At 35.1% G+C, this 24,593-nt stretch overlaps 1 protein-coding gene and 2 pseudogenes across 6 annotated transcripts in view; 2 read left to right on the plus strand and 1 right to left on the minus strand.

Annotated features, from left to right (window-relative positions):
• The window catches only part of AHCTF1 (AT-hook containing transcription factor 1), a 125,449-nt gene that overhangs the window by 64,727 nt on the left and 36,129 nt on the right, over positions 1-24,593 (minus strand). For all 6 annotated transcript variants that reach the window (XM_077168542.1, XM_077168543.1, XM_077168545.1 and 3 more), the window contains exons 12-21: positions 22,999-23,127; positions 16,177-16,267; positions 15,011-15,100; positions 14,352-14,492; positions 13,367-13,471; positions 12,410-12,503; positions 10,871-10,994; positions 10,627-10,683; positions 9,686-9,832; positions 8,896-9,083 (exon numbers count right to left, since the gene is read on the minus strand). In XM_077168542.1, the coding sequence (XP_077024657.1) occupies positions 8,896-9,083; positions 9,686-9,832; positions 10,627-10,683; positions 10,871-10,994; positions 12,410-12,503; positions 13,367-13,471; positions 14,352-14,492; positions 15,011-15,100; positions 16,177-16,267; positions 22,999-23,127 (1,166 nt within the window). The remainder of the gene's footprint in view (positions 1-8,895; positions 9,084-9,685; positions 9,833-10,626; positions 10,684-10,870; positions 10,995-12,409; positions 12,504-13,366; positions 13,472-14,351; positions 14,493-15,010; positions 15,101-16,176; positions 16,268-22,998; positions 23,128-24,593) is intronic.
• On the plus strand, positions 457-1,042 carry LOC143689481 (transcriptional repressor p66-beta pseudogene; annotated as a pseudogene).
• Positions 1,045-1,773, plus strand: LOC143689486 (transcriptional repressor p66-beta pseudogene; annotated as a pseudogene).

The following is a 24,593-nucleotide window of genomic DNA, read 5'->3' on the forward strand; positions in this document are numbered from 1 at the left end:
CACAATGACATTTTATAATCAAACTCTCAGTTTTCAAGTATTAAGAAAGAATTCTGAAAGCCACAAGAGAGAAGCAACATGTCACATACAAGGGAGCCTTAATAAGATTAAGTGACAATCACTCATTGGAAACCTTGGAAATAAGAAAGTAGTGGGACGAAATATTGAAAGTACTAACAGTGAAAAATCGTCAATCAAGATTTCTATATCCAGCAAGATTTCTATATCCAGCAAAATGGTCTTCCAAGAATGAGGGAGATATTAAGACATTCCCAGATAAACAAAAGCTAAGGGAATGTCCTTGCTAGACCAGACCTACGAAAGATACCTCAGTATCTGCTATGCCCACCCTACTATGTCTAACCACCCCCTCCCCTACCCTCACCTCTTTCTTTTGTGATGCCTCCGCTGCTGCTTGAAGAGAAGCTAGTGGGGAACTACACCGACACCTCCAGGATGGAGAGAATGACAGAGAATGCTTTTCACCTCAATGTGTTGTAATGGAGCTGGAAACCAGTAGATGAGCACAATGATGCTCTGGCAAAGTGGTTCAAAATGGAGGGACTTATGAGGCCACTGAACACCTGAAGATGTTGGCACTACTCAAAAGAAAGGATCTGGCAAACCTTGAGGTGCCATACAAGTTATCCACCATACAGTATGGCAGTGGTGTGAAGGGCTATGTAGAGAAACTCAAAGGAATCTCTGACTTTATGAAGACAGCAGGACTGCTAGAAGGCCAGGCAAAGAAAATATCAATGATAAGCTTGTGGACAAGAGTGGCAGACGAACGGAGTCAGACCAAGGAAGGCTGAGTCCCTCCCCAGATATTATTGCTGTGTCTGACAATGAGGTTTCCAGTCCCCTTTCAAGCTCCCAAATGAAAGAAAGATGCAAAGCAGTCAATGTAGAGATGTTTAAGGGGAAAGGCATCAAGGAACAACAGCAACTCAGCAAGCAGCTGAGGAATAAGCTGCGATTAAAAGTCCAACTGGTGTTGTTAAAGAAACTAAGGCAGAGTTACCTACAGAAAGAGAAGGTGGGTCACCCAGTGCCATGACTGATGCTTACAACTCTCAGGCTGTAGCCAAAGTGGCTCTTTGCAAACAGGTGGAAACCTCCTGCTCTCCTGCTTCACCTTCTGCCTACTGCAGCCAACAGTGAGTTCACTTACATGGTAAGCTTGGAAGAAGTTGTACAGCGTGTCACTGATAGCAATGTTAAAAGCTGTATTTCACTTCTGTGGGTTGAACCCTTTGTATGTGCCCAGTGTTGCACAGATTTCATCCCCCAATAGAAGCAAAAGGATACTAAGATTCTGTGTAGGCCATATTATAACGTCCAATCAGAAGAAGGTTCTAAAGGCTGAAAACACCAGCCAGCTGAAAAATGCTCTTGTTAAAGCCCCACAGCAGGAATAGGAAACTGAACAGAAATTACAACAGCAGGTAGCACTCTTCCACATTACAGCTCCATCTGTGTCCAATGTCAGTAAACAAGAGACCATTATGAGACATCATACACAGGCTCCACAGACACAGAGTAGCCTTCAGGGTGGCATCTGCACAACTACTCACTCCATGCTTTCCAACTTTGCAGAGGTACCCAGCTGTCTGTGCGGGTAGCATCTTTGGCACATCAGATGTCAACAATGTATACTTAAACACTAGCATCAGAAGACATAAAGCCCCAGTTTGATACCGGCAGCAGAAATACCCTTTAGACATGGTCCCTCTCAAGTCTATATTGTAGTCTATCAGTGGACAGAAATAATGCCGATCCCACCTGTACTGCCCTGATTTTGAATCCTTTACCCCACCCTCTCCTACTACCCCCAACTTCCATCACAAGCAGTGCCTGTACTGGTGCCTACTATATATGGGAAACAAAACAGAAAAACCAAAGACAAAAAATATAACTCAACAAGAAAACACATGGGCCCCTCTCTTCCACCTTCTCTTTATTTCACACTGCTATGATATATTTTGCAGCTGCTCTGTCATCTCACTTCAGTTTTCTTTAACAGTGAGATGAATCTTCACCTCTGATAGAGGTCAATGTGAAGTCCTGGGGAGAATGTATGCCCTTTGATGTGTACTTCTAAACTTTGTTTTTATGCTATAATTAGCATTATCAATTTTAACGATGTTGTGTATCCTCCCTTTGTTCAGTGGACGGTTAAACCTTTTTTTAAACACAAATGGCACTCAGTTAAATAACAGAAGCATCTGCAGTAGGTCCCCAACTGCCAGAGTAGGACATGACTAAGACTCTTAGGGATATAAGTCCCCCCCCCCACCTTCCCCTCACCGATCACCAGCATTTCACTCTAAATTTATTATAACAGTTGTTCCCCCTAATATTCATCTTTATTCCATATGTTTTACTCATCTGTTGATAAGACAGATAAAAGGAGATTCAGCCACAAGGTTTTCACAATCACACAGTCACATTGTGAAAGCTCTATCATTACACAATCATGTTCAAGAAACATGGTTACTGGAACACAGCTCCACATTTCAGGCAGTTCCCTCCAGCCTCTCCACTACATCTTGACTAACAAGGTGATATCTATTTAATGTATAAGAATAACCTCCAGGATAATCTCTCAACTCTGTTTGGAATCTCTCAGCCACTGACACTTAATTTGTCTCATTTCATTCTTCCCCCTTTTGGTCAAGAAGGTTTTCTCAATCTCCTGATGCTGAATCTCAGCTTATTCCAGGATTTATGTTCCACATTGCCAGGGAGTTTCACACCCCTGGGAGTCATGTCCCACATAGACAGGGGGAGAGTGGTGAGTTTGCTTGTTGTGCTGGCTGGAGAGAGAGGCCACATCTGAGCAACAATAGAATTTCTGTTAGGGGTGACTCTCAAGCCTAATTTTAAGTAGGCTTGACCTATCCTTTGTGGAGTTAAGTTTCATATGAACAAACCCCAAGATTGGGGGTTCAGCCTAGAGCTTTGATTGTCCACACTGCTTGTGAGAATATCAAGAATTCAACTTGGGGAAGTTGAATTTTCCCCCATTCTCACCATCCCCCGAAGGGGACTTCGCAAATACTTTTTTATTCACTGTTCAAATCACTCTGGGATTTATCTGGGCATCACTCTGGACAAACCAACAAAATCGGGACATAAATTTTTAAGGCACTAAACCCAGAGTGGGGAAGGAAGTGTGGCATCAAATGAGGAACAGCATGCAGCTGTGGGTGGTTTTGGGGCTGAAGAGTTTGGGAGGCAGTGTTTACTACTGAAATTGAGCTCAAAGAAGGAAGGGGGAAGAACTTGGAAGGAAAAGCTTTGAAACTCAATCACCCTAGAATTTACCCATGGAGGAGGAAGAAGAGGCATGATGACAAGCATAATGTTGAGCCAGGGGAAAACTGAGAGCAGGTCCTGGCCTTCTGGATGCTGGGAATGAAACTAGTCTTTTGGTTCCAGTAGGGACACAGAAGTCCAACTTATGCTCAGGCCAATTATCCCAAACTTGTTTCACCTTTCTTTTAAAATTCTCCCCCACCCCACCTACTTTTATTATTATTTTTTAATGTTAATCTGTTTCTTCTAATCACAACCCCATCTTTAGTACAGAGGAATGGCTAAAAGTTGGAATGAATATGAGTGAGTAAAACGGCAAAAATGCAAAACAGACTTGGAGGAAGGGGTTTCTCCCACAACAGCTGGAATTTTCACATTTGTCATATTTCCTTGACCCTCTCAATGCCAGGAGATGAGGGTCAAAGTACCAAATCAGGTTGCAGTCCTGCTCTGAATGCTACACTTAGTGTAGAACCAACTGCTCAAAACCAAACAACTCATGTCAAAACCAATTTTGGACCTATGCTAGAAAAATAGTTTTGTGGTTGAGCTTTCCCATCCCTCCCAGAGTTAATTTCGCTTTTTTTGTTGTTTTGTTTTTTGCTAACACACTACCAAGAAAGAAAATGAATTGAATGGTGCAATGTTGCTGTTCTGCTTGCTAACACACTACCAAGAAAGAAAATGAATTGAATGGTGCGATGTTGCTGTTCTGCGGACTGAGGAGATTAGCATCCCATTTGCCCCCATTGTCAGGTAAGGGAAGAGGAGACCAGGTGGCTTTTGAGAGAAGGGGAGCCCCTTAAGATAAGGCTTTTTGTGCTACTTATAATGATTACAAACCTGCCTCTTCAGCTCCAGAAGCTGCCAGAGTGTGCTGAAGAGACACTCTCAGCAGAGGTGTGAGTAGAGTTTAATATTTTGTCCTTGGAAGCCACTTGGGCAAATTCTCCCATTTTTATTTTTAAAAATTAGTTTTTTTAAAGTAAGAAGGCACCTGTAAAATTAACACACACACAAACTGTGGATCTTCCCCATGAAGTCTGGGGCTGGGCTGGGAGAAGGAATTATAATCAGGCTTAGTTGCTCCCACTCTGACCTCTGTTGGGGTGATTATAATGGCCCTACAGGCCTTCCCAGCTTTTTTTTTTCCTTCCCCCCAATTCACTGAGCACTTAATAAAGGAACAGGGATGCAGCCTATGTCTTGACTCCCACAGTGGTGAAATGATTTTGAAGCTCAGATGCTACTAAGAGGTACTGATGGGGGGTATTTTTCTGGGGAATATGATATTCTTTGACTTTAAGTTGTAGATGGGTGAGGGGGGTTAATGAAACTAGGTCTGGAATTATTTTTAATTTAATAATAAAATATATATACATTAAACTAGATCTTAGTTTGTGTTTGAACTGGTTTTCTCTAAATGTTTGTATTGTCCATTGTAGTTTTTAGTATTGCATTTGTTCTTAAAGGTTAGATGCTTTTGTCTGAATACAAAGCATTCTTCCTTAATTAGCTACTTTCTCATCATTGATTGCTTTGTCCCTCAAAGTCTATCACTACTATCCAACCCAGGCCTTGGGCCCTGTGGACAGCAGTACACTTTCACATCAATGCTAAGAGGAAAGGTCCTCTCTGTTTTGAGAATCAGCCTTTATCCTTGGAGCTCTGAAGGAAGCTCATGGTAATAACAGAGTAAGACTCTTACCAGTTCTATCTGGCTTCTGCTATCACCAGAGGCACTAAAAGTAGTTTACGGACAATATCTTATTGCTTAGAAGCCTGGAACAGGAATGGATTAGCAGTAAGACTTGAATAAAGCTGGGGAACAGAGGTCCTTGTCAGTTTTCTTTTGTCATATGACCACAGCATCCAAACATCCTCCATCCCTAGAATATGTATGTTTTCCATAGTTTTGGATGTACGTATTGATAATTTTTTTTTTTAAACACACAGATTAATGTTTTCTGCTTTGGTTACCTTTCCTTCCCTTTTGAAAGGAATCAGCTAAAGCTTCCAGATTGCTTATAGGTCAGATAAGTCCTGAAACCCAGAGGTACTAGTCTCTCCAAGAGCAACCACCAGGTTCATTTCTCTATCCCAGAAGGTCAACACCCCTTTCAAGCATGAAGAATTTAAAATGGTCATTGTCCAAATATCCCTGAAGATGGAACAAAGAACAAATGAGTGGAAGGAAGTTCAACTGAGAAATTAGGATTTAATAAATGACTGTGACTAGTGACTCAGCATATAGATATTTCTTTTTAGAGCCTAGTGCTTTACAATAGCCAGAAGGAAATACCTGAAGTTGCTGAGCTGTAATCCAGTAGCCCTGATCTTTGATAAAAAAAAAAAAAAAGAAAGAAAAAAGTCAGTTGCCCGTATTTGTATAGATCTACTTCTAGATGTTTTGTTTTGTTCCATTGACATACATGTCAATTCTATACTGTCTTAGTTAATCTACCTCTATTATAGGTCTTAAAATTGGGTAGATTGCAATACTAGTGGTCAGTAAGAGGAAGGGGTAAATGGTATGGTTTTTTGTTTGAAATTTCATTTTCTGGAGTAATACAAATGTTCTAAAAATAATCAGGGTAATGAGTACACAATTATGTGATAACACTGTGAACCACTGATTGTATATTTGGATAGACTACATGGTGTGTGAAGATATCTCAATAAAAATACATAAAAAGAAAAAAATAAAGGAATTAGCTATAGAACTGCTTTGTAACAATGCTTCTTGATATTTACTTTTGTTCCCTTTTTTTGCAACTTCTCCAGAAGGTATAACTCTTCTCTCCTCACCCCCTACCTACATTATTTCAAAATTAAAAGCTTAAAGGAAAAAGTTCCACAGGAAAAAAACACAGAAAGTAAAAAAGAAAGATAAAGACAAGACATAATTATTATGTCTATATGAAAAGACTTTCCAGATCTTTACCATTACGATACTAAGATTGAACAACTGTGTTGAAAATCAAATGTCTTTGTTTACCTTGTTTATCACTGTACTGTGTTCATCAGTTAATTTGGAAGCAAAACAAGCAAACATAGTTATGATTGTATGTACATAAATACAAGTCATAAAACTGAAAAGCTGCCCGCATAAAAGTTTTAGAGAAGGAGAGAGACAATCTTAGTAAAGTAAAGGTGGTAGAGACCAGAGTCTGGAGTCCAGTTGGAAGGTTTAATAAATAATGACAATGATGGCTGACTTCAAAAAAAATAAAAATTGACCACACCACTGTTTACTAACGGTTTGCTACTTGCCTGGAATTGTTTTAATGGTTATGCTATTTAGCCTTCAAAACCATGCACTCTACCCTCAAAAACCAAAAAGTAGCAGTATAAGCATAAATTCAAACATATTTTTTTGTAGTTGAATATCTTCGCTACAATCAGTGGCCATTCAAATAGTATTACTCTACAAAGGTGCAGGTTAATTAGTAACAGTATCATCAGGAATATAAATTAAAATAAAACAACAGAAAATACAGCAACAACTCATTTATCTAGCATGGGGTTGGTTTAAAAGGGGTCAGTGCTCAAAAGTCTATTAAAACTTTTCCAACCATTAAAAATTAGTTATGCAATCAAAGCATCTAGATGCTAGAAAGACCATTATGTAATCTAACCTCTCTCAGATTTAATCCATACTTTTTGAACTTAACCCTCATCTATGGTTCAAGCACACTGTGATTAATTACTCTGTTGGACTAGAGATGCAGGTATTTGGGGGAAATTAGGTGATTATGCACTGACCACATATACAGAAAATGTTGCTTTCTGGAATAAGTCCCTGTAAACCAGCTTGTTTTCTTGTGATCTGTTTCTTTCTCAAAAGGTAGAGTACAGAATATACAGCTGTATGACCACCTGGACAAGGTATTATGGCTGGCTATCTAAATTATCCAATCAAAAACTAAAGCAGTTTTCTCCTAGTCATTTTCTTTCTTTCTATAAAAACTATCACACTCATTGTCTTAAAAGTGTCCTTTTTGACTTTTTTACCAAAATTCAAGTCACCCTCTATTTACAGACCCAGTAATTATTTTACACAACTAATCTCACCAAACGGTATTGAGTGTTCATTTGTTTGATATATATGCTTACTGAAAAGGACACATTGCAATGCTGGTTTTCTGGGCCTGGATAATGGAAGCTTTATGTACTTAAGAGAAACAAGGCTTCCCTTATATAGTAAAAGAAGGGAAAAAAGAACCTGTTATTGATGAAAAGAAGGGCAATAAAATTTAAAGAGGAAAAGTCAGTAACCTTTCAAAGATGTTATTCAAGACTTCAACAAGGCTCTAACATCAACTCTTCTGATGTAAGATCAATAATAAATCAAGTACCAATTTTTAAAAGTCACTGAAGAGTGAGAAGGTACTAGGCTTAGTACAACTAAAAAACCTCAGAAAAAAATCTAATGCAGTGTTCATTCCAGATTTCTTCAGCTAGCCAAACACTGAAAGTCTCTACATTACATGTCTGATCAAACTTCAGAAATCTACTGCCTGGTGTTTGGGGATACGTCCCCTACTCAGAAATATATTCTGTTTATTCAAAGAGTTACAAAACTTTTCTACTTATATGAAATATCTTTCAGAAAGAGGACATTGCAGTGGGAATTGGTTCATAAATGACAATTTGGGGTGAGTGAATGAGTTCAAAAAATAAAAAAGAACTAACCAATCGGGGGTTGTATAAAACAAACAGGGTTGTATAAAACAGAATCTAGTAGGAAATTTCAGCTCCAAGCAATTCTCACATCTACCTTAGTTAACAAGAAAAATTCATTAACCACACCACCATATTTCTAATCATGTCAACTTAACTGACAGTGATGTATATATTGCTATAATATAAGCTGCAAATATATTATACTGATTAGGGAACCTCAAAATAATGGGAAGAAAGAAGCAATATAAAGATATCACTCTCTCAAAGTATGAAGACTTGAAAGTTAACACTTTCTTAAGTCATTTGAACAGATGTTTCAAGATTTTCTTTCTATAAGGATGCAATGGCAAATGCAATGACAAAAATCAAATGCAGGGCGGGCCATAGTGGCTCAGCAGGCAGAGTTCTCGCCTACCATGCCAGAGACCCAGGTTCGATTCCCTGCCCATGCAAAACAAACAAAATCAAATGCAAAGAATTGCAATACCCAAGTATCAATATTAACCTAAAATTATCAGAGCACCACCACTGTAATAAAGCCTCAAAGAATAAAATCTATAAACTCTATATGACTACATTCTTCCTCTCAATTCCTGGCTCCATTTCAAACATAACCAATCTTTAAGTGCCCATGCAAGAGACTGTCAATGTTGCCAATTATCAACAGATATAAAATTTTAAAATATCAGTTTGTTTTCCTCTTTTACTCAAGGTACTTCTTATCCATTTTATTCTAGATAAAAAGTGCTCCACAATTTTCTTAATCTTGAAAGATCAAGAATAAGAATATATAATGCAATTTGAAGTAAAACATGATCTATTTCATAAATTTCATTTTGTTAACATACATGATTAAAAGTCTGACCAAAATCTCAAAGATGTACTTACTTATTAAAAAGCAAAACAGTGAGGTGAAGGATAACATCACTACCACTGGACACTGGTGGCTTCATTGTTTGAATATATCTGAGGGCTTGTCTGTGTTCACCCTGACTCATAAAAGCTTGAATAATCTTTGAATGTTGCCATAGCTCAGGTTTTGCAGTAGCTGGATGAAACAGAAGATCCAAAGCACTCTGCAAAAATGATAAAAAAGTGCTAAATACAAATAAAATGCTTTGCATTCAGACAAAGCAGCTAACCTTTAAAACAAAGGTAACTCTAAAAACTACAATGGACAATATAAAAATTCAGAGAAAATAAGTTCAAATACAAACTAAAAAGATCTACTTTAATATATGCTATATCTTATTTTAAAGAATAAAATTCTTATCAAAAGTCTCATACTTCTGAGATCTTGTTAAACTACTGTATAAAATCTTTCTGTCATGAAATCCATACCTAAATGCCAAATCATGCTCTTTCTACAATTCACCCAGCACCCCAAACATTTCTCTAAAATAACAATCACCATATCTGTACTCTTAGCAAATGTTATTTGTTCATCTTCTTCTTTAGAAACTAAGGAACCTGGGTTCTGAACTGTTTTTCCTTCATAGTCTTCCTGCTTGGTGAAGGTCCTGATTAGCTGTTTACAAGTGATTTCTTCTTAAATTACTTTTAGATGTAGATTGCATCACATTTTTATACCAATCCTAATTAAGCTATTTATTTTTCTAAAATTTTAATAATTAAAAAAAAGTTCACATTCTGAAATAAACTAACCTAACAGACTTACCTCATAGTCATTATGATCTAACAGCCAAAAACCTTGAATAAGTTTAACCTGGCCCCAAGAAATGGCAAAGGCAGATGGAAAAGATTCAATTGAAGTATCCGTTTTATTTGGAAAGGAATACATAATATCAAGCAGCAAGTAAATAGTCTTTTAAAAATTACAGGATTAAGGACAAAAAACAAAACCAAAAGTTCATACACATCTATTTAGAATAGTAGCTACAGAATGCAGCATAAACATGGCTTGAAAGAATTCTTTCTAGCATTCACAAAGTTATCAAGGACATTGAGCTATAGAAGTACAGTTTTATGAAATGTGGATAGGGCCAAGTCTCACAACCAACTTCATTCTTTCCCAATAGTATCGTCACAAAGGAGATGAACTAACGCATACTTTCTTCATGAAGTCACTAGCTTGGCAAAGCTATAGACGAAATTTAGCAAAAGCTGACAGCTCAAGCAAACACATCATTTATCATATAAATTAGGAATGGAACTACATTTTTAGACTAAAGAAGCTGACACTGGCATAAAAATCTTATCTCAAAGACCAGTGGACTAAAACACAATGCCTAACATATTATTAAACTAATTTATAATGTACTCATATTCAGCATATGAGTTAAACCTACTGAGAATGACCAATCACCAGCAATGTTTTAGAGCAATTTTTCTTAACTTTTTGAGTTTCTAGGATACATTTGAGAATTTGATCAAAGTATGGAATCTATTTCTAGAAAAATAAACAAAACAAAAATTTGCACAGAATTTCAGGTTAACCATAGACCATCTGAACCCTACCAAATGATCCTAGGTTAAGAAAGACCCCTTTTTTTAAAAGAAATTCAAATATGAAATTGAGAATGGATTAAATGATATAAGGACCCTTCTACCATACAGTCTTACGATCTTGGTAACGTATGAATAATTTTAAAAGGATACAACAGAATGTTTGTTTGATTCAGTAACGTGGTCTAGTAGGTATATGTCAAGTAGTGCCTATAAAAGGAAGTAATAAAAATTTCAGCATATTTTATATATTTATTCACTCATTCATGCTCCCTGTTTTTTCCAAGCTTGTGCCACATGTGAAAAATACAGATAAGCATGCTTTGCTTCCTCCTACCCTGCCCAAACCTGTTTACTCTTCAAAGCTTTAAGTGATATCATGTTACTGCAAACCTACATGTAGACTAGTAGGAGGATATTTTCCTGTGCCTCCTTCATCTCGTTTCCACAACGTCTCAATGCGATCTCCTAACTGAGCAACCATTCCATCAATCATTAAGCAATCAGGATTCCACTTCCCTCTGGAATAAGGACAACATTAAGGACTTAATATAAGTTTCATTATTATTACCAAAACAAGTATTGAACACTTAAAAAAAGTGATACTTGCAACTATCAAAGTGACAGGAGAGTTGAGAACTAGACCTCATTTAGCATCATCTAGACATCAAGGAGAACTAGTACATAAATCATGAAGTTGGCTTAAATTATGTCATCAACAAGCCAGATAGTCAAGTTCAAGTCCCTGAGGAGAATATGGACCAGCCAGCCAAATAACTAAGACTATTTTTCATTATGCTGAGCAAATTATCATAGAGTATGGCAACTCAGAGCAGTGAAAATAATACAGTGGTTCAAATCAGAGTTATAATTTTAAATTCATTATTGGGCAATTCATTTCACTTTAGTAACTGTTTCATTCAAAAAAAGTATTACTGAGCACCAAAAATGTAAAAAGCAGATATTGTCCTGTTTCTTCATGAATATAATAATAACTGTGCTGAGTTTTTCCTGAGTCATGCTTTACATCCATTGCATGTATTATTTTTATTTATTTTTTTGCATGGCAGGCAAGAATTCTGCCACTGAGCCACTGTCGCACCACCACACGTCCACTGCACATATTATTTTTAAACTTCACATTGACATTACACTGAACAAACTGGATTAGAATGCTTTGCATCAGCCCAAGAACAAACACTTAATAATCGATCTAGAATGCCTAATCAAATCTCAAATAAAATGTGCTATCCTAGATTAGATCTTCTAAGGCAGTGTTTCTTAAAATTTGTCAAACATCATAATACATCAGGCACAGCCTTTTAAAGTACTAATTCCCAAGTGACTCTGATGTTTGTGAATCATTCTCTAAATGCTATGTGCTTTTACAATTCTGTTTATATCAATTTGAGGAGAGGGCCATTTAATTAGATAGTGCCAAGGCTCTACAAAATATTCTTTCTTTTATTAATTCTACTTTTTATTTCAAAGGAATCAACCAGGTAAATTTTCAGGTATATATTTAAAAAAGAGAGGTAAAATTAAAAAGAATAAAAGTAAAAAGTGATTCAGTTTTTGATATGTAACTATTGTGCAAAGAATGCAAAATAACTGGCAATATATTTTATACCTTTTAACAATAGCTTTTAGTCTTTTTCTAAACACAAATTTTCAGAAAAAAAAATGCTTAAACTGCTGAACTTCTAATAAATAATTGATAGTAAGGAATTTCATTTAGGACATAACAAGTATAAAATTAAAAAAAACATTTATTTTATACCTAAAATAGCAACGCTGGTAAAAAATTCTGATACCTTACTAAGAATTCCACCCATTTAATCACTTTTTAACATGATGAACTCTATTACCTGGCCTATCTGGCCTCTTACAGAAGTAATTTCTAAAATGTGTTTTGAAGGTTCTGGATTTGTGATACCTTGATAAACGTTCACACTTCTGTCGACGACTGGTATAGTAGTTCTGAATTATAGGGTAGTTGTAGCATAATCTTGACAACTGCACACCATCATCTAGATTTGTTTTAAGAGTTGAAAAAAAGCTAGTAATATTTCCAAAATATCCCCAAAACAGTTAAGGTTAAACATGTTGATATTTTTCTCTAACTTATAATGAGTAATTCATAAGCTTGCTGAACTGAAGCAATAAAAATAAACATCCCTTTATATACAGATACATAACTGAGAAAACCAAACCTCTCCTCAAAATCTGTAACCAACAAGAATGGTGGCTTAAAGCCTTGAAAGGGCTGATCTAGATAATGATTTTACTGCTTTAGGTACAAGTGATAACTTGAAAGCAAGAAATGGTCATTCTTTGTTCGTTAAGAAACTATGAAAGAATTAGAGCAACATCAATAACAGGCACAATGGCAGAAACACTTCTAAAACTCTAATGTGCTTCCTGATCCAAGACGTTGGAGGCTTTAGAAATGTCTTCAAAACAAATACAGTAAATATCTAATTGCTTAATTCCTAGTATTGGCATAAATTAGTAGGTAAAAGGGGTCATTAAAGGATGGCAAAAGAGCTCTTACAGAGAAAGAGATAAGGAAATTAAATTATAAAAACCAGGTTCTATGGATCAACTATGCTGGTGATATTGTTGAACCCATTTTTAGAAGCCATGTTTTCTCAAATTTGCTTTTCTTCTAAATGTTACTCAATTCAATAAACATGCAGGCACACCTTCTGTGTAGCAGGGCATGGGCTGAGGCACTGAAGAAGATACAAAGTAAGGAAGAATAAAAAAGGAGGTAAGAATAAGAAAAAACACAAAGAGAAAGGGAACCTGAAGCATTAGAACAGAATAATACAATAATACAGATTTTTAAGAATGTTTCAATTAATGTTTATAGATTATGTAAATATTTTACCTAAGCCTTCTGGTAAAAGCCCAGAATGAGAGAACCAAAGAACCACTTGTGCATATTGACAGATGAGTTGGGTAACCATATACTTATTGCTTAAGTCCAACAGACCTGTAAGAAAAATAAAATCAGTTCTTTAATTTTCAGTTTATCAATCAAAACTGAAAAACTTAACAGTTTTCAAAAGGTAATTAATTACATGGTGTTATTTTTTCTTAACTATATATATATATATATATATATATTGTTTGTTTGTTTATTTGTTTAATGTAGCTTGCATCTATTTTATTCTGGCCCAAAATGCTGACAAGCAAATCTCCAAAATGCTACAATAAAATAAGTCACTAACTAAAGTAGGTATTTTAGGAAAATATACTTCCATCTTAAATATACTTCCACTTGGCTAATTTCAGAACTCAAATTTATACATTAATATAAACTAGCACTATCATCATTAATATAGGCTGTTTAAATAAACTAGGCCGTTAAAGTGCTTTTTCCTTTGTTCTGTTCATTGTTTAAACGACAAAACAAAGAGGAAAAGCAGAACAATCTCTGTGAATAAAAATATACACACTATTTTAAAAACTGAAATTCTACTGCAAGTATGCTATCTCAATTTAGTTTAACTCCAGTATTTCCCAAGCATATTTAAGCACCAGCTCATAGTACATCTAATAACATTCTATGGTTTCATAAAAAAATACTAGCATTTAAGAAGTAATGGTTCTTCGCAGAAGAAAAGGAAACATCTTCATACAGATTATGGTGGTGAAGGCATGACTATGTGATTATATTGGGAACCACTGATTTTTTACTTAGGTTGGACTGGATGATAGATGAAGAAAACCGTTTAAAAATGAAAAAGAAAAAAAAGAAGTAATGGTTTCTTGACACAATGATTCATATAAGGCATAGAAACTTTAGTCTTTCCATCAGCCAAAAGAAAAATTTACTTAAATACACATTTATATAATAAGAAAGAACATACCCCTCTCAGTCACCTCTTGGGCCTCTAATGCAAAACAGCTTAAGACTGTATTAAGGTTGCTAAGAAGCAGATGACACTGCTGGATAGATTGTATGGTTTGTGGATCGATAAAGTGACATGAACCATCAAATAATGGGGCACCTTGCAAAGACAAAATATGAGTTTAGTTTCCAGACTATATGAATGAATTAGAATCACAAATGCAAAATTTCTCAAATTCCTACTACCCATAAGCATTATTCTATGCATTATGACATTTACAAAGACAAGCTAGAAATGGTTCAAATACCCTCAGAGAACCTAGAAAGGACAGAAAGAAATTATTACAAGAAATACAGAATGAGGAAAGCAATGCAATACAGATGGGAACACACAGGAAAGTCATATAAATTGGTCAAGGAAAAAAGCTCAATTCCAAAATCCATCCTCAAACCAAACTTTCACTTAACTTACTTCCAATATATTTAAAACACTTATTTAATTAGTCTTACAATAAAAAAAAAAATCTCCATTAACCATTTGGGAGGCTCAAGACAGCTACCATGACTGAGTTACTAAATTCAACCCTGAAACAATATATTATGGACTTAAAATATAAATCAAAATTCATTTTTTAAATATTAGATTCTGTTCTAAATCCATAGACTTATACTACTTACATCGTCGGTCAAATTCTTCTTTTGTGAGAACCACTTTATTCCAGGTCCATTCAAGAACAAAACGCAAGTTAGCAGCAGAATTTGGTTGTTCTTATTTACCAACAGATAAAGAAAAAATAAAGAATGAACATTAATTGCAAATGAAGTAGTAGTTTTATAATGGAGAAACCTGGCAGATAGTACTCTACTCAAATGAACCAAACTATTAATGAAAATAATTGATACCAGTGCATCACATCAGAGAGAACAGCATTTTATGTAGTACGCACATCAAAATGTTAAACTTGAATCTAATCATGAGGAAATATTATGAACCCAACTGAGCAGCAGTCTACAAAATAACAGGCCACTATTCTTTAAAAATGTCAATTTGTTGAAAGATAAAGTCTAAGATTAACTGAGACTGAAAAGACATGAAACCAAATACAAAGCTTGATTCTGGGTTGTATTTTGGATTCCACCACACGCATACATGCAAAATTGATGTAAGAGACACTGGGACAGCTGATAAAATTTGAATAATGTCTTTAGATTAGATAATAACATTGCATCAATGCTAATTTTCCTGATTTTTGTAACTGTAAGGTGATTTGGAAGTAAATGTCCTTGTTCTTGGGAAACACAAACTGAAATGCTTACGGGTACAGAAGTAAGAAACCTTCAACTTATTCTCAAATGGTTCAAAGCAAAAATGTGTACAGAGATAGTGAAATTTACAACAACCTGAATGAATCCCCAGAAAATTATACTGAATGGGAAAAAAAGCCATTTCCAAAAGGCTATGTACCATATTATCGAATTTCACAATTATGAACAATCGTGAAATCACAAAATCATAGAGAAAGAATTGCCTAGTGGATTCTAGGGGTTAGGGATGGGAGGAGGTAGGCGTGGCAATAAAGGGGCAACATGGGGTGATGGAAATGTTCTGTGTCTTGACTATATTAATGTCAATACCCTAATTGTGACATTGTGCTACAGTTTTGCACAATGTTACCACTAGAGAAAACTTGGTAAAAAAAATACAGAGGGTCTCTCTGCATTATGTCTTACAATTGCATGTGAATCACCAATTACCCTAAAACAAAAAATTTAATTAAAACAGTGAATTTAAAATTAAAAATATTTATAATAAAATTTTTAACAGGTGAAAATCAGAACATTACCTTCTGTGATCCACCTTTTGATACATCCAGTCAAAAGTCCCAAGGAACTTGTGTGAATTGCTGCTGACAAAATGGCTTCTAACTGTTCTTCCTAAACCACACATTTAAAAGAAAAAAGGGGATATGAGACCACAGACTCAGACGGCTATAATAAAAGAGACATATGATAACAAGTCTTGGCAAGATGGCAGAGAAAAACCCTAACGTATTTGTTGGGAATGTATAATGGTACAGTTGCTGTGGCTAATAGTTTGGAGATTCCTCAAAGAGTTAAAAATACACTTCTTGTGTGAAAAATCCTAAAAGATTACCAAAAAGTTATTAGCACTAATAAGTGACTTTAGAAAGGTCACAGGATACAAAATCAGCATACATCTGAAATTAATCTATATGCAGGCATAGCTTGTTTTATTGCACTTCATTTTACTGTATTTTGTATATACTGTTTTTCACAAACTGAAGGTTTGTGGCAACTCTGCATTAAGCAAGTCTATGGGTGCCATTTTTCTCCACAGAATATGCTAACTTCATGTCTCTGTGTCACATTTTGGTAATTCTCACAGTATTTCAAGTCTTTTCACTATTATTTTATCTGTTATGCTGATCAGTGATCAGCGATCTTTGGTGCTACTATTGTAATTATTTTGGGGTACCATGAACCATGACCATACAAGATGGTGAACTTAATTGATAAATGTTGTGTATGTTCTAACTACTACACCAACAAAAAGGAAGTCCATTGCTGTCAGGAAGGTAAAATGGTACAGCCACTGGGGAAAACAATTTGGAGTTTCTCAAAAAGTAAAACACAGAATTACCAAATGACCCAACAGTTCTACTCTTAGGTATATACCCCAAAGAACTGAAAGCAGGGATTCAAACAGATACTTGTACAGCAATGTTTACTGCAGCATTATTCACAATAATCACATGATGAAAACGCCCCAAGAGCTCACCAACAGGTGAACGGATAAACAAATACATGGTATATTTTTAGTGAAATACACACACAAAAGGATAAACAAACATTGTATGATTCCACTTACATGAAACATCTAGAATAAGCTAAATAATATAAATAGAAAATAGATTAAAGGTTTCCAAAGGTCAAAGAGAGGGAATAGAGTTATTGCTTGGGTACAGAGATTCTGTTGGGGATGATGAAAAAGTTTTGGTAATAAATGATGATGTGATGGTGACAACACTGTAAATGTAATTAATGCTGCTGAACTGCACACTCACAAATGATCACTCACAAAGGAATATGGGGAAAATATCGCAATCATAAAGAATAACAAAAACATGAAAATACCCTGAGATAAAAATAGAAAGAAACCCATAAAAAATTTAAATTATAAGCTCTCACTCATAGATATAAAACAAGCCCTGAAAAAAGAGAAAGATATACCATTTAAACTTAGATGAGAAGAGTTAAGACTGTAAAAATATCAATCCTTCCCCAAATTGATATGTAAATATATTAATTCCCCAAAAAGAATTTCATTGGGAGTACCGAATAAAACAAATAAAATCATCTTACAATATAGCAGAGTAAATGCCTATGAATTGCCAAAACCATTACAGAAAAAAAAAAGAATTGTATTATCCAATATCAAAGCAGTATATTAAAATGATATCAAAAAAGATAAATAGATCAAAAGAACAAAATAAAAATAAAAAATAAAAGCCTAGAAATAGAACTCAATATGTATGCACAGGGCAGGCCACGCTGGCTCAGCTGCAAAGTTCTTGCTTGCCATGCCAAAGACCCGAGTTTGATTCCCGGTGCCTGTCCGAAAAAAATATATATGTATGGACATATGAAAAAAAAGTTTTTCAGAAGCATGAGAAAAGAGCACTGTATGTTTAATTTCATAAATGATGCCAAGATAGCTGGTTAGTCATCTAAGAAAAAGAAAAAATAAACCTTTACCTGATTTCACATACAAAAGATGAATCAAAATCTTAAATGTTAAAGAAATCAAAGGGTTAGGAAGTTTTTTTACCAAAAGCTATAAATATATTTAACTATAAAAACTTAATTATCATGGCAAAATATACAGTAAAATAATCAAGGGAAAAGTAGAAAAATAATCTGAAACACTATTACACTATTTTATACATATGTAAATATATAGAAAGACAAGGCAATAATAGAAAAGGTAAAACATGAATATGTACTTAATAGATGAGCAAATCTTGATTTTCCAATAAATATATGGAATTGTACGTATGATAGCATCCTTTTCAAGTGTATGGAGAGATATATAAAGAGATGCAAAAAAGAAAAGAACAAAATGTTAATATTTACATGCTTCATACATTTTTATTAATTTTCTAAATAAAAATTATTTATGTATTATTTATAACCAGAAAAAAAAAATCAAGATGGGTCAGATCACTAAATTTTAAATTTTTATACAAAACAAATTAAATGTTTTTAATCAATATGATTGAATCAAGGTGATTTTTCACATTTCATTTTTCTTTTAAAAATGTTAGATATTATTTCTTCTCTTAAATGTAAATATTGTAATCAGAAGGGAAAGTTTTAGTGTTGAGTCCCACAAAGTTAAAGAAAGGGTAAAGAGCTCTTAAGAGTACCCAAGTCCTCACTATCAATCTGGATGGAGTCTCTGGCAGGACAACCTGATCAATTTCATCCCTGCTCCAAGGGGCCCTATGAACAGTGCCTCCAGACAACAATCACTTGAGGATTTTTTAATGAACATAAATCAGAGCAGCATAAAGTTACTTAAAATTTTAAAGTTTCAAGTTGTTTTCTTTTTCAGGGGTATGGGGGAGGAACCATGGCAGGGAATGGAGGCTTAGTGGCTTAAATGCATATGGTTGGAAATCAACAGCCATAATTACACCAAACATGTTTCTCAATATTATTCTTGGCCCATTAAAACAGAAAGAACAGATCCCTTCTGAACAATACACTAAACCAATTCTTTTAGCACTCTGTCAAACAGATGAGCTAAACAGACCAGATTACTTACAATGAACAAAAGCAATCTAATACAAAGTTTTAGCCTTTTCGTTAAAGAAAAATTCTTGTAAAAATTCTTGTTTTCTCTTGCAGATAAAGATGGAACATTTATCTCCTGCCCCAATGTCACCTTCACAAGACCTCAATAAATAATCATAAGGAGTAAAGAAAAGTATTAATTAACAAAGACAAAAAGAAGAAAAGATAAGGTATCATGGGATGAGACAGCTCCACCAAATTTTTGTAAAGCAGTAATGAACAGAGGTAAGATTTAATGTGTAGGAAACCATGTCCTAAATGAAGAGGGAAGCTAGATGACAGAAGAGCTAGTTTGATTCTCAGAATTTTACTAAGGCTAAGTTCTTGGAGAAACCAGGTAAAAAGTTTAATGGGAAGGGTGGTCAAACATGGGGCTGAAATAGACAACAAGTTAAAAGTTAGCATATGCAGGGGGGGCCACAGTGGCTCAGCAGGTAAGAGTGCTTGCCTGCCATGCCCGAGGACCCGGGTTCGATTTAATTAAGTATTAAATTCCAACTGTGGGCATTAAATCACCACCAATAATATTTAATTTTTTTTTTATGAATTCATTATGCTACATGTCTCTGGTCATTTAAATACCTTAACTCAAACATTACTTGGGGATAAGAGATAAAGAGTTAAAACTTTTTAACTTTTAAACTTGAGGAAAATGATCTGGCCTTCTCCTACACTATTTTAGTGGCAAATACTGAGTTACAATAAATGTAGAATATTATTAGCTGTGTCAATAGGTAATACTGTTTATTAGAATAGTACCTACTAACTAATAAAATGAATTATGTTAAAAAAAAAAAAAAGTTAGCATATGGAACAGATTGGCTCATCCTCTCTGTTACCCTGCAACAAAGAACTATGGAGGCCATATGGAGGCCAGCCTGACAGATCTTTGGAAAACTGAATGGCCTCAGAAAAAAAGTGTGACATCTGAGATTTCTCTACTGGAATCATTCACATCGAATCTATGATACTAAAGTAAAGGTTGCCTCTAGATGCACTCTATCCACCCAAAAGAGAGTTTATAATCTGTCATGACTCATTTTACATGAGCAGATATTGATCTTGGCATAAAAAAGACCAAAGTACTAAAGAGAAAAATTACTCCAGTGAAAACAGACAATGCAGAAAACTCAATAAAGCTTTAGACACAGAAGATGTTAGGCCCATAAAACAAAAACAGTATGATAAGAGGATGGTCAAAGAATGAGACACCAAAGAAATTTTAAATGAAGGTGCAAAACTGTTACAATCCAACAGAAAGTCTGATAAAGATAATGAGTCAAGTCAGATGCAAAAGACACCATCAACTGAAAAGTAAAGTTAAGCTATCTGATCAACTCCAGATACCCAATATTTGTCTAATTGGGGTTCTAAAGAAAAAAGAGCCTATAATGTACAATGATAGCAATTAAAAGTATAAATTAAAAAATGTTTTTTGCATGAGGGAGAACAAGTACCACAAAAAATTAATGAGAACTAAAAATTAAGACTGTGTAAATGATAGATTGGACAAGGAAAATAAAAAGCAACGTAGAAACTTCAGGATAAACAAGTTATACTCATCACATGACTATGTGGTAAATAACATTTATATAGGTGCATAATATAAAAGGGGGGAGAAAAAGAAAAAACCCTTCAAATATTAATAGTTTTAAATGTTTCTCTTAATTCCTATGAAATTAAGTATTAAATTCCAACTGTGGGCATTAAATCACCACCAATAATATTTAATTTTTTTTTTTTATGAATTCATTATGCTACATGTCTCTGGTCATTTAAATACCTTAACTCAAACATTACTTGGGGATAAGAGATAAAGAGTTAAAACTTTTTAACTTTTAAACTTGAGGAAAATGATCTGGCCTTCTCCTACACTATTTTAGTGGCAAATACTGAGTTACAATAAATGTAGAATATTATTAGCTGTGTCAATAGGTAATACTGTTTATTAGAATAGTACCTACTAACTAATAAAATGAATTATACTAGAAGAACTCTGAGTAGATTATGCATATCCAGGGGTAGTTAAGATTTTGGCTTCCATGACTGAATTCAATTCCAATAACTGATTAATCTCTATTGCAGGAACTTGGAATCTTCACCAATAGGCTTTCAAAACACACAATTTCTAACTGGGCCGAGATTGTAAGCTTGTATACCAGTCACATTTAATCCAGAGCTGTTAATGTTATTTTAGATTTTGAGGTGCTATGTTACATATGTATAACCTGGTATCTCCCTGGAACTCTGGGTACTTGTGTGACACCTAAGACCTAGAGTTGGAGTTCTGCAGCTCTGAAAGTCAGCATTACTACATACAATTGTTAAAGAAACCAAAAAAAAGATCAGGCTTCAATTAGTAATAAGAATGAAGACGATCAGGTCAGGACTAAAGTGAATCAGAATACAGGGGTTAAGAGGACATTGTATATATTTTAGAACTTCAACTACTGTATAAGACCAGAGGAAGAGAGGTTTATTTTGTAAATAAGTAAACAAATATTTATCTATCTACCTATTGAATTTATGTATCTATTCTTAAGCAAGAATATTCTTAAGCAAGCTTTGGCTAGATATTTCTAATTACCAGGGTTTGCCAAAACCAACCAAAACCATTCCCGTTAACCTTTAAGAATACTCAGGGCTCTATCTGAAATTCTACAAAAGTTGCACGTGCTAAAATTACTTTTCAGAAACAATCTCCAGATGTGTCCCTAGGCCAAATAAGTCCTGAAATGCAGAGGGGCCAGCCTCTCCAAGAACATCAACTACTTCCATCCCCTTATCCCATATTATCAACAACCCTTCCAACATGAAGAAGTTAGAATGGGCACCGGCCAAATATCCCTAAAGTTTGGGAGAAGGATCAAAAAGGAGGAGGAATTATAACAGAGAAGATAGGATTTTTATGACTGTTGAATCATTATACTGATATTTCTCTTAGTCTTCAGTATCTTGGAGCAACTAGAATGCAAAACTTCAAATTGGGAAACAGTAATCTATATGCGAATCTGTTCTATAATTACTTGTTACAACATACTTTGAAATTTATTGCTTTTTTATATGTATGTTACATTTTATAATAAAAAATGTTTAAAATACATAATCCACTGGTTTCTGCAGAGCAGTGATTATCTTACCAGTACATCAGAATCACACTGAGGGCTTGTTAATACAGATTGCTGGGCTCTACCACCTAGGACTTCCAATTCAGTGGTCTGTCATGGGAACCTAGAATTTGCATTTCTAACAAGTTCCCTGGTGAATCCGACGCTAGGGACCATACTTTGTTGTTAAAGAACAACAAATTCACCTAAGCCAAAATGGTTTCAAGTGGCCTAATTTTTTTTTAATCCATGCTGTTCCCTCTGGGGGCTGGAAAATAGTCCCCAGACTGCTACAAGGGCTTCATCTAATGAAATGTCACGCTGTATTTCCTGCCCTCTACCTATCTAAACAGCTAAGTAAACAGGGTGTCAGATTGTGGCCTGTTGGGTCCTGCGAATATGAATTTTAGACCAAAACCAAGACCACAGTCACAATTGATGTACAGTGAGCATTTCACCTACTTTTGCAGAAATTATTTAGTTGATTTTTCATTAGAATAAAGTTACAATATCTGATTAAAAGAAACGAAAAATTATCTCACTTGCTATCAATTCTAACAAATGTTTCACACCAATGCAAGGTGTTAATAATAGCATGGTATATAGGAATCCTGTATTTTATGTATGATTTTTCTGTAAACCCACAAATTCTCTAATAAAGGGGGAAAAAGATCCTCTCACCTGACTTAAACTGGAAGGCTGAATATCAATAAGTCTTGGTGAGAGAAGGCCAGCCACAAGACATCGATTATAACCATCAGGAATGACTTCATTGAGAGATGGTCCAGATTTCTTTAAAAAAGTCAAGGTCTATAATAGAGAAATTAATAAGACAATCAATGTTCAATTTAAATAATAAAATTTAAGATTAATGAACACATTACCCTATTTAACACTTAACATTTTAATTAAAACTAAATTCAAGAATGGAAATTGTTCAAGACTAAATTTTTGTACTTCTTGCAAGGGAAAGAACCTTCTATGCCAGTATGAAACTGTCATGTACCCCAAAAAGCCATGCTCTTTAATCCTCATTCAATATTGCTGGATAAAACAACATACATTCTTAACAAACAAACATTTCATACATGGTATACAGTCAATGGCTCACAATATCATCACATAGCTGTCTATTCATTACCATGATCATTTTTTTTGAACATTTGCATCACTCCAGAAAAAGAAATAAAAAGAAAAAATTCAAACATACCATACCCCTTACCCCTCCCTCTCAGTGACCACTAGTATTTCCATCCACTCAATTTATTTTAATCTTTGTCCCCCACTTTGTTTATTTTTTATCCATATTTTTTACTCATCTGTCCATACCCTAGATAAAAGGAGCATTAGACACAAGATTTTCACAATCACAGTCACACTCGAATCTTTATACAATCATCTTCAAGAATCTAGGCTACTGAAACACAGCTCAATAGTTTCAGGTACTTCTCTCTAGCCACTGCAATACACCATAAACTAAAAAGGTATGTCTATACAATGTGTAAGAACAACTTCCAGGGGAACCTCTCAACTGTTTAAAATGTGTCAGCCACTGACACTTTATTTTTTCTCATTTCTCTCTTCCCCTTGGGTCAAGGTTTTCTCAATCCCTTGATGCCGCGTCTTGGCTCATTCCGGGATTTCAGTCCCATGTTGCAAGGAGATGTACACCCCTGGGAGTCATGTCTCACGTAGCTGAGGAGGACAGTGAGTTCACTGACCATGCTGGCTTAGAGAGAGAAGCCACATCTGAGCACAAAACTCAGGTTCTCTGTGACTCTTAGGCCTAATTTTAAGTATGATTAGCCTGTCCTTTGCAGGAATAAATTTCATAGGGGCAAACACCAAGATCAAAGGGTCAGCCTATTGATTTGGGTGTCCCCTGGGTGGGATCTTTTTTATTATTTCCTTGGAGATGTGTCTCCACCCATTCAAGGTGGGGTTGTTTACTGGAGTCCTTTAAGAGGGAGCCATTCTGATAAAACTTGAGTGGCCACAGAGCCCACACAGCCAGAGATCTTTGGAGATGCAGAAGGAAAACGGCCCTGAGGAAGGCTTATGAAATGAGAAGAGAATGCCAGCAGACGTTGTGTGTGTCTTCCCAGCTGACAGAGAGATGTTCTGGACCCATCAGCCTTTCCTGAGTCAAGTATCTTTCCCTGGATGCCTTAGCTTGAACATTTCCACGGTCTAAGAACTGTAAACTTGATAAATATCCCCTTTTAAAAGCCATTCCAGGGGGTGCAAGGGTAGTTCAGCGGTAGAATTCTAGTCTG

This window comes from Tamandua tetradactyla, chromosome 7 (genome assembly GCF_023851605.1).
Source record: "Tamandua tetradactyla isolate mTamTet1 chromosome 7, mTamTet1.pri, whole genome shotgun sequence".
NCBI lineage: Eukaryota > Metazoa > Chordata > Mammalia > Pilosa > Myrmecophagidae > Tamandua > Tamandua tetradactyla.